The sequence below is a fragment of the Sebastes umbrosus genome, chromosome 18 (assembly GCF_015220745.1).
Source record: "Sebastes umbrosus isolate fSebUmb1 chromosome 18, fSebUmb1.pri, whole genome shotgun sequence".
Classification (NCBI taxonomy): Eukaryota; Metazoa; Chordata; class Actinopteri; order Perciformes; family Sebastidae; genus Sebastes; species Sebastes umbrosus.
In genome coordinates this window covers 191,135-202,500 of record NC_051286.1, presented here as the reverse complement: position 1 = coordinate 202,500, position 11,366 = coordinate 191,135, and the positions used below count along the sequence as shown (strand labels likewise).

At 51.6% G+C, this 11,366-nt stretch overlaps 1 protein-coding gene across 4 annotated transcripts in view; it reads right to left on the bottom strand.

Annotated features, from left to right (window-relative positions):
• The window catches only part of vash2 (vasohibin 2), a 44,771-nt gene extending 33,854 nt beyond the window's left edge, over positions 1-10,917 (bottom strand). For 2 of the 4 annotated variants that reach the window (XM_037750354.1, XM_037750356.1), the window contains exons 1-2: positions 10,688-10,916; positions 2,729-3,183 (exon numbers count right to left, since the gene is read on the bottom strand). In XM_037750354.1, the coding sequence (XP_037606282.1) occupies positions 2,729-3,049 (321 nt within the window). In that variant the 5' untranslated portion in view covers positions 3,050-3,183; positions 10,688-10,916. Of the gene's footprint in view, positions 1-2,728; positions 3,184-10,687 lie in introns of all 4 variants that reach the window. The other 2 variants (XM_037750357.1, XM_037750355.1) reach the window with 2 other exon arrangements.
• Positions 10,918-11,366: the final 449 nt, after the last annotated feature.

Here is an 11,366-nt window from a genome sequence, read left to right as displayed (position 1 = left end):
TGCTGCTACTACTACTACTACTACTACTACTACTAGTACTGCTACTGCTACTACTACTACTACTACTACTACTACTACTACCACTACTACTGCTACTGCTACGTTCTCATTATTTTCTTTACCGATTCATCTGTGGATTACTTTTTCTATTAAAGGGACTCTATGTAAGAATCATAAATGTCTTGTTAACAGCTTCACCTGTGTCCGTTAAGTCAACTAAAGTCAGCGTCCTGTTGCTGGCGCTTGTGCTCGCTCTACATAGACATGAAGGAGCATCGCTCAACACAGTGAGGAGACACACGTCAGCTAAAAGCACAATATCACTCTATATTTCAGCTGCTTGGCAGTAATGTTAGCTGACCAGACCAAGGTCTCTCCATGAATCAATGCTGATCCTAGTGTTGGCTTTTCCCGCCTCAGCCTCCCGACCGCGGCCGGAGGGAACGGGGGAGACGCCGGAGTTTTGGTGGGAGATGATAACGTTTCTCTCTGCGGAGCCCCGTCACTTCACAAGACACGGGAAACCTCTGTTGGTCTGGAGGAGCTGCAGCAGTTATTTCTGCACAAACGTCCACTGAACATTCACTAGATATTCTCAGAGCTAAACTAACTCTTCTGCAGTGTGGAGTGAGCAGCATGCACGTGAGAGGTGGAGAGAGAGAGAGAGAAGGAGCGTGGTGTGTGAGTGAAGGCAGGCAGAGGAGCAGAGGAGCAGAGGAGCAGAGACTCCGGTCCTGGAGACCAAAGCTACGGTCTCCCCCGCGTCCTCCGACCGCGGCCAACACTGTTTAACAGCTTCACTAGATACAACCAAGAGGTTTTGGTGCTTCACTGGAGTTTGTGTTGGAGTCTGAGTCTGTCTTTAATAGTTTAGTCTCTCAAAGATCAGAAAATAGTGAAAAATGTCACGATTTCTCAGAGCCAAAGGTGATGTCTTCATATGACTTGTTAACAGCCTGAAACAAATCTAAAAATCTGCTCACAATGGTATAAAGCAGGGAATCTTCACCTTTCAGAAGCTGACTCCAGCGAGTGTTTGGTGGTTATTTAAACAATCTAATTAATCCTGATAATGAAGTTAATCATTGCTGTTAACCCTCTGAGACCCACAGCATCCCGGTGGGGGGGTGATCCTGATCTACTTTACTGTCTTTCAGAGGCGGGAATAAGGATAAATAACACTCCAAAGTTATGCTTCATTTTAGCAAGGGGGGAAAACTGGAACGGCCATTTTCAAAGGGTCCCTTGAAGTCCCTTTCTAACCTGTTTGTGTCGTTTCAGCTCCTGGTTGTTTTATATCGTCTATAAGAAGCTCACACTCACTAGTTATCTCTAACCTAAAGCCAAGTTATGATGGTACAGATGTGTGTGTGTGTGTGTGTGTGTGTGTGTTAGGTGATGTTAGTTCTGCTTTTTGGATCGGTCACAGTGTGTGTGACTCACACACACACACACACACACACACACACACACACTGTGACCGATCCAAAAAGCAGAACTAACATCACCTGACAGGTATGGCACACCAGATTCAGCCCACTTGTTGTCATGGTAACGTGATGCAGTCCTGTGTGAGAGTGTGTGTGTATTCATGAGACAGAGTGTGAAAACAGGATGACATCAACACCTAAGACATGTAACTGTGAACACACACTTCTCCTCTGAAGCCAGTCTCACACTATGTGTACGTTCATGTCTTACTTACACAAAAATCACAACACTTAAAAATATCAATATATATCGAATCGGCACTTAAGCATGGTGATAGCATCGAATCAGGAGATAGGTGGATCATCCCAACTAGGGAGGTTAATAATTAACCCTTTAACCCTAACTGGCATTTTAACCGATTAACGCTATCGGTTCAAACGGTTCAAAGAAATGTTAAGAATTATTTTGTAAACTCGCTGAAGCTCCTCCCCGCTGACAGAGCGTACCAAGCTACCTGCAGAGCTGCAGATGCTAACGTAGCACAAACACTGTATGTCAGACAATCGCTATGGTTACTCCGGACAGACACACAGCTGACAACAAGTTAACGCTCCCGGACGGTGAACTGGAGACTCAGTTGTCTGTTGTGCTCATACACTGCAGCTGGCACACCGCTGCATGAGAGGCACGAATCCTCCTGGTATCATAGTAAACTACAGAACCTGATGAATCCATCGGTACCAACCAGGTCAGACTAGCTGGTCATGAAGGAGGTTAAATAACACTCCTAACTTACGCTAAATGCTGGCGATGAAAAACTGTCATGTCCATGTTCAAAGGGGTCCCTTGACCTCTGACCTCCAGATCAGTGAATGTAAATGGGTTCTTTGGGTACCCACGAGTCTCCCCTTTACAGACATGCCCACTTTATGATCATCACATGCAGTTTGGGGCAAGTCATAGTCAAGTCAGCACACTGACACACTGACAGCTGTTGTTGCCTGTTGGGCTGCAGTTTGCCATGTTATGATTGGAGCATATTGTTTTATGTTAAATGCAGAACCATATTTGTCCACTCCCACGTTGATAAGAGGATTAAATATCTTCCTTTGAGGTTCATTTTGAAGCGATAAAAAATGTGCGATTAATTACCGATTAACAACGGACAATCATGCAATGAAATATTTGAATTGATTGACAGCCCTAATAAATAACTATATGCTGAGGGAGGCAGGGACATAGGGACATGAGGACATGAGGACATGAGGACAGGACTAACCAATCACAGCTGGCTTACCTTGGGAAGGTATGCAGCGTTTCGTATCCTGTCCACCATCTCCTGGCCCTCAGGATGCACAGCAGCCACGTGGGACCACATCCTGTCCCAGGTGCTGCTGTCGATGGGAAAGCCAGTCCTGTTAACGTAGAAGAGAACCCCTCCGTCCTTCTCCTCCTCCTCTCCAGGGGACCGGGGGGTGTTGTTGGGGGGCGAGGCGGAGGACTCCTCCCGGGTGCTGCAGCGGAGGAGGCAGTGCGAGCTGCTGCTCTTGGACCGGCCGTGCCTGCTCAGCTTGGCCGGGGAGGTGCCGGTCCGGCTCGGGGAGTTGGGTCCGGTCATTGGTCCCGGGAGGGTCAGGAGGAAGAGGAGGAGGATGAGGAGGAGACGTTAGGGCAGGCAGTCCTCCTCCAGCTACAAGAGCTTCTTCTTGTTGGTCAGTGTTGGACAGTACATGTTGATGTTCCTCAGCAAACCTGGCAGGGTGAAAAAAGAAAACTTGAACCTCACTGCAACTCCTTTGGAATCCTCAAACCAGTGTTGCAATGCAGTAACAATGGAAACAGACTGTTAGGACTAGGTCTACAGTACAGGTGGATTTCTGTACGGCAAGGATCCGCTCTAACATTTATATAGATAATGTTTTTATAAGGTGATCCCCACACAGCAGCTACACACAAAGATCTGTGCCTTTCCTATTTTGGTAGAGGACTGATGGTGCTACAGCGTATGAGGCCTCAACATGACTCCCTATAGGGAAGCAAACCCTCCTCAGTGTAGCAACAGTCCAACAGCACTGATTGCTTTCTTCAAACACTACAAAAGGCCTCAATATGACGGTAAATAGAATAAACATGTGTAGAGAAATCACAGGTCATATAGTAGTGCATTAGGTGATAGACGTTCAGTTACATGTTGAGATCAACATTAAGAATCACACAAGTAGATCAATACCTAATAATATAATAATAACGTGTCTTTAGCACAAAGCATATGAACGTCCTCTTACTGTTAACGGTTTCTATATCTGATAGAAAGTGTACTAACGCTTCTATCAGAAATCACCTTAAACATATTACTATAGTGTGCAATAACACTATATACATCAGCACACCTCCCTAACCCGGGTAAACACCACCCTAACCCGGGTAAACACCACCCTAACCCGGGTAAACACCTCTTTAACCCGGGTAAATCACTCTAACCCGGGTAAATCACTCCAACCCGGGTAATCATCTCTCTAACCCGGGTAACCACCTCTCTAACCCGGGTAAATCACTCTAACCCGGGTAATCATCTCTCTAACCCGGGTAAACCACTCTAACCCGGGTAACCACCTCTCTAACCCGGGTAAATCACTCTAACCCGGGTAATCATCTCTCTAACCCGGGTAAACCACTCTAACCCGGGTAACCACCTCTCTAACACGGGTAACCACCTCTCTAACCCGGGTAATCACCTCTCTAACCCGGGTAAATCACTCTAACCCGGGTAATCACCTCTCTAACCCGGGTAACCACCTCTCTAACCCGGGTAACCACCTCTCTAACCCGGGTAAATCACTCTAACCCGGGTAATCATCTCTCTAACCCGGGTAAACCACTCTAACCCGGGTAACCACCTCTCTAACCCGGGTAACCACCTCTCTAACCCGGGTAACCACCTCTCTAACCCGGGTAAATCACTCTAACCCGGGTAATCACCTCTCTAACCCGGGTAACCACCTCTCTAACCCGGGTAAATCACTCTAACCCGGGTAATCATCTCTCTAACCCGGGTAAACCACTCTAACCCGGGTAACCACCTCTCTAACCCGGGTAACCACCTCTCTAACCCGGGTAATCACCTCTCTAACCCGGGTAACCCTCTCTAACCCGGGTAAACCACTCTAACCCGGGTAACCACCTCTCTAACCCGGGTAATCACCTCTCTAACCCGGGTAACCCTCTCTAACCCGGGTAACCACCTCTCTAACCCGGGTAAATCACCTCTCTAACCCGGGTAAACCTCTCTAACCCGGGTAACCCTCTCTAACCCGGGTAACCACCTCTCTAACCCGGGTAAATCACCTCTTTAACCCGGGTAAACCTCTCTAACCCGGGTAACCCTCTCTAACCCGGGTAAACCTCTCTAACCCGGGTAACCCTCTCTAACCCGGGTAACCCTCTCTAACCCGGGTAACCATCTCTAACCCGGGTAACCACCTCTCTAACCCGGGTAACCCTCTCTAACCCGGGTAACCACCTCTCTAACCCGGGTAACCCTCTCTAACCCGGGTAACCCTCTCTAACCCGGGTAACCCCCTCTCTAACCCGGGTAACCCTCTCTAACCCGGGTAACCCTCTCTAACCCGGGTAAACCTCTCTAACCCGGGTAAACCTCTCTAACCCGGGTAACCCTCTCTAACCCGGGTAACCCTCTCTAACCCGGGTAACCACCTCTCTAACCCGGGTAACCCTCTCTAACCCGGGTAACCACCTCTCTAACCCGGGTAACCCTCTCTAACCCGGGTAACCCTCTCTAACCCGGGTAACCACCTCTCTAACCCGGGTAACCCTCTCTAACCCGGGTAAACCTCTCTAACCCGGGTAACCCTCTCTAACCCGGGTAACCCTCTCTAACCCGGGTAACCCTCTCTAACCCGGGTAACCACCTCTCTAACCCGGGTAACCCTCTCTAACCCGGGTAACCCTCTCTAACCCGGGTAACCACCTCTATAACCCGGGTAACCCTCTCTAACCCGGGTAACCCTCTCTAACCCGGGTAACCACCTCTCTAACCCGGGTAACCCTCTCTAACCCGGGTAACCCTCTCTAACCCGGGTAAACCTCTCTAACCCGGGTAAACCTCTCTAACCCGGGTAACCCTCTCTAACCCGGGTAACCCCTCTCTAACCCGGGTAACCACCTCTCTAACCCGGGTAACCCTCTCTAACCCGGGTAACCCTCTCTAACCCGGGTAACCACCTCTCTAACCCGGGTAACCACCTCTCTAACCCGGGTAATCACCTCTCTAACCCGGGTAACCCTCTCTAACCCGGGTAAACCACTCTAACCCGGGTAACCACCTCTCTAACCCGGGTAATCACCTCTCTAACCCGGGTAACCCTCTCTAACCCGGGTAACCACCTCTCTAACCCGGGTAAATCACCTCTCTAACCCGGGTAAACCTCTCTAACCCGGGTAACCCTCTCTAACCCGGGTAACCACCTCTCTAACCCGGGTAAATCACCTCTTTAACCCGGGGTAAACCTCTCTAACCCGGGTAACCCTCTCTAACCCGGGTAAACCTCTCTAACCCGGGTAACCCTCTCTAACCCGGGTAACCCTCTCTAACCCGGGTAACCATCTCTAACCCGGGTAACCACCTCTCTAACCCGGGTAACCCTCTCTAACCCGGGTAACCACCTCTCTAACCCGGGTAACCCTCTCTAACCCGGGTAACCCTCTCTAACCCGGGTAACCACCTCTCTAACCCGGGTAACCCTCTCTAACCCGGGTAACCCTCTCTAACCCGGGTAAACCTCTCTAACCCGGGTAAACCTCTCTAACCCGGGTAACCCTCTCTAACCCGGGTAACCCTCTCTAACCCGGGTAACCACCTCTCTAACCCGGGTAACCCTCTCTAACCCGGGTAACCACCTCTCTAACCCGGGTAACCCTCTCTAACCCGGGTAACCCTCTCTAACCCGGGTAACCACCTCTCTAACCCGGGTAACCCTCTCTAACCCGGGTAAACCTCTCTAACCCGGGTAACCCTCTCTAACCCGGGTAACCCTCTCTAACCCGGGTAAACCTCTCTAACCCGGGTAACCCTCTCTAACCCGGGTAACCCTCTCTAACCCGGGTAACCCTCTCTAACCCGGGTAACCACCTCTCTAACCCGGGTAACCCTCTCTACCCGGGTAAACCCTCTCTAAACCCGGGTAACCCCTCTCTAACCCGGGTAACCACCTCTCTAACCCGGGTAATCACCTCTCTAACCCGGGTAACCCTCTCTAACCCGGGTAACCACTCTCTAACCCGGGTAACCACCTCTCTAACCCGGGTAACACCTCTCTAACCCGGGTAACCCTCTCTAACCCGGGTAACCACCTCTCTAACCCGGGTAATCACCTCTCTAACCCGGGTAAACCTCTCTAACCCGGGTAACCCTCTCTAACCCGGGTAACCACCTCTCTAACCCGGGTAAATCACCTCTCTTAACCCGGGTAACCCTCTCTAACCCGGGTAAACCTCTCTAACCCGGGTAAACCTCTCTAACCCGGGTAACCCTCTCTAACCCGGGTAAACCCTCTCTAACCCGGGTAACCACTCTCTAACCCGGGTAACCACCTCTCTAACCCGGGTAACCCTCTCTAACCCGGGTAACCACCTCTCTAACCCGGGTAACCCTCTCTAACCCGGGTAACCCTCTCTAACCCGGGTAACCACCTCTCTAACCCGGGTAACACCTCTCTAACCCGGGTAACCCTCTCTAACCCGGGTAAACCCTCTCTAACCCGGGTAAACCTCTCTAACCCGGGTAACCCCTCTCTAACCCGGGTAACCCTCTCTAACCCGGGTAACCACCTCTCTAACCCGGGTAACCCTCTCTAACCCGGGTAACCCCTCTCTAACCCGGGTAACCCTCTCTAACCCGGGTAACCCTCTCTAACCCGGGTAACCACCTCTCTAACCCGGGTAACCCTCTCTAACCCGGGTAAACCTCTCTAACCCGGGTAACCCTCTCTAACCCGGGTAAACCCTCTCTAACCCGGGTAAACCTCTCTAACCCGGGTAACCCTCTCTAACCCGGGTAACCCTCTCTAACCCGGGTAACCCTCTCTAACCCGGGTAACCACCTCTCTAACCCGGGTAACCCTCTCTAACCCGGGTAACCCTCTCTAACCCGGGTAACCCTCTCTAACCCGGGTAACCACCTCTCTAACCCGGGTAACCCTCTCTAACCCGGGTAACCCTCTCTAACCCGGGTAACCACCTCTCTAACCCGGGTAACCCTCTCTAACCCGGGTAACCCTCTCTAACCCGGGTAAACCTCTCTAACCCGGGTAAACCTCTCTAACCCGGGTAACCCTCTCTAACCCGGGTAACCCTCTCTAACCCGGGTAACCACCTCTCTAACCCGGGTAACCCTCTCTAACCCGGGTAACCCTCTCTAACCCGGGTAACCACCTCTCTAACCCGGGTAACCCTCTCTAACCCGGGTAACCCTCTCTAACCCGGGTAACCCTCTCTAACCCGGGTAAACCTCTCTAACCCGGGTAAACCTCTCTAACCCGGGTAACCCTCTCTAACCCGGGTAACCCTCTCTAACCCGGGTAACATTCTTCTGAACACCGGGTAACCACCTCTCTAACCCGGGTAACCACCTCTCTAACCCGGGTAAACCTCTCTAACCCGGGTAAACCCTCTCTAACCCGGGTAACCCCTCTCTAACCCGGGTACCCACCTCCTCTAACCCGGGTAACCCTCTCTACCGGGAACCCTCTCTAACCCGGGTAACCACCTCTCTAACCCGGGTAACCCTCTCTAACCCGGGTAACCCTCTCTAACCCGGGTAAACCTCTCTAACCCGGGTAACCTCTCTAACCCGGGTAACCACCTCTCTAACCCGGGTAAACCTCTCTAACCCGGTAACCCTCTCTAACCCGGTAACCCTCTCTAACCCGGGATACCCACCTCTCTAACCCGGGTAACCCTCTCTAACCCGGGTAAACCTCTCTAACCCGGGTAACCACCTCTCTAACCCGGGTAACCACCTCTCTAACCCGGGTAACCACCTCTCTAACCCGGGTAAACCTCTCTAACCCGGGTAACCCTCTCTAACCCGGGTAACCCTCTCTAACCCGGGTAACCCTCTCTAACCCGGGTAACCACCTCTCTAACCCGGGGTAAACCTCTCTAACCCGGGTAACCCTCTCTAACCCGGGTAAACCTCTCTAACCCGGGTAACCCTCTCTAACCCGGGTAACCCTCTCTAACCCGGGTAACCACCTCTCTAACCCGGGTAAACCTCTCTAACCCGGGTAACCCTCTCTAACCCGGGTAACCCTCTCTAACCCGGGTAAACCTCTCTAACCCGGGTAACCCTCTCTAACCCGGGTAACCCTCTCTAACCCGGGTAACCACCTCTCTAACCCGGGTAAACCTCTCTAACCCGGGTAACCCTCTCTAACCCGGGTAAACCTCTCTAACCCGGGTAACCCTCTCTAACCCGGGTAACCCTCTCTAACCCGGGTAACCACCTCTCTAACCCGGGTAACCCTCTCTAACCCGGGTAACCCCTCTCTAACCCGGGTAACCCTCTCTAACCCGGGTAAAACCTCTCTAACCCGGGTAACCCTCTCTAACCCGGGTAACCACCTCTCTAACCCGGGTAACCCTCTCTAACCCGGGTAACCCTCTCTAACCCGGGTAACCACCTCTCTAACCCGGGTAACCCTCTCTAACCCGGGTAACCCTCTCTAACCCGGGTAAACCTCTCTAACCCGGGTAACCCTCTCTAACCCGGGTAACCACCTCTCTAACCCGGGTAAACCTCTCTAACCCGGGTAACCCTCTCTAACCCGGGTAACCCTCTCTAACCCGGGTAACCACCTCTCTAACCCGGGTAACCCTCTCTAACCCGGGTAAACCTCTCTAACCCGGGTAACCACCTCTCTAACCCGGGTAACCACCTCTCTAACCCGGGTAAACCTCTCTAACCCGGGTAACCCTCTCTAACCCGGGTAACCCTCTCTAACCCGGGTAAACCTCTCTAACCCGGGTAACCCTCTCTAACCGGGTATCCCTCTCTAACCCGGGTAACCACCTCTCTAACCCGGGTAAACCTCTCTAACCCGGGTAACCCTCTCTAACCCGGGTAAACCTCTCTAACCCGGGTAAACCTCTCTAACCCGGGTAAACCTCTCTAACCCGGGTAACCACCTCTCTAACCCGGGTAACCCTCTCTAACCCGGGTAACCCTCTCTAACCCGGGTAACCACCTCTCTAACCCGGGTAAACCTCTCTAACCCGGGTAACCACCTCTCTAACCCGGGTAACCCTCTCTAACCCGGGTAACCACCTCTCTAACCCGGGTAACCACCTCTCTAACCCGGGTAAACCTCTCTAACCCGGGTAACCCTCTCTAACCCGGGTAAACCTCTCTAACCCGGGTAAACCTCTCTAACCCGGGTAAACCTCTCTAACCCGGGTAACCACCTCTCTAACCCGGGTAACCCTCTCTAACCCGGGTAACCCTCTCTAACCCGGGTAACCCTCTCTAACCCGGGTAAACCTCTCTAACCCGGGTAACCCTCTCTAACCCGGGTAACCACCTCTCTAACCCGGGTAACCCTCTCTAACCCGGGTAACCCTCTCTAACCCGGGTAAACCTCTCTAACCCGGGTAACCCTCTCTAACCCGGGTAACCCTCTCTAACCCGGGTAACCACCTCTCTAACCCGGGTAACCCTCTCTAACCCGGGTAACCCTCTCTAACCCGGGTAACCACCTCTCTAACCCGGGTAACCCTCTCTAACCCGGGTAACCCTCTCTAACCCGGGGTAAACCTCTCTAACCCGGGTAACCCTCTCTAACCCGGGTAACCACCTCTCTAACCCGGGTAAACCTCTCTAACCCGGGTAACCCTCTCTAACCCGGGTAACCCTCTCTAACCCGGGTAACCACCTCTCTAACCCGGGTAACCCTCTCTAACCCGGGTAACCCTCTCTAACCCGGGTAACCACCTCTCTAACCCGGGTAAACCTCTCTAACCCGGGTAACCCTCTCTAACCCGGGTAACCCTCTCTAACCCGGGTAACCCTCTCTAACCCGGGTAAACCTCTCTAACCCGGGTAACCCTCTCTAACCCGGGTAAACCTCTCTAACCCGGGTAACCACCTCTAACCCGGGTAACCCTCTCTAACCCGGGTAAACCTCTCTAACCCGGGTAACCCTCTCTAACCCGGGTAACCACCTCTAACCCGGGTAACCACCTCTCTGTGCAGCTCTGCTCCTCCTCGGTATTATCTCCTCGGGCTCTCCGGCTTCATGTTGATAACGGAACAGACTCTTCACATGATCCAACCATCAAGGAGCAGACGGAGCTGCTGCTGCTGTCCTCCTTCAGTCTGTCCTGCTGGCTCCTAGCTGTCCTCCTCTCCTCAGTCCCTCAGTAGTCCCTCCTCAGTCTCTCTGTCCTCTCTCAGTCCCCTGCCTGCTGGCTGTCCTCCTCTCAGTAGTCTCTCCTCAGTGTCTCCGGATGCCCGGCTGTGAATCGGCGGCTTCTCATTGGTCGAGCCAACAAAGAGGGGCGGGCCTTAGAGCACGCTCTGCCATAACAGGAAGTGACGCTGCGCTCTGATTGGTGGATTCTGAGCGACGGAGGCGTCAACAAGTGATTTATCTGCAACAAATGGGATTCTGCTACAACTGTTGATTTTGCACATTTTGTTCATTTTCAGGTGCTTGACAAGGTAATATAATATAATATAATATATTATAATATATTATTATATAATATTATATAATTATAATAATTATAATAATAGTATTAAATATAATAAAGATCATATTAAATATAATATAATAATTATAACAAATATAATATAATAAATATAATATACTAACATAAATATAATATATTAAATATATTTATAACATAATACATATAAT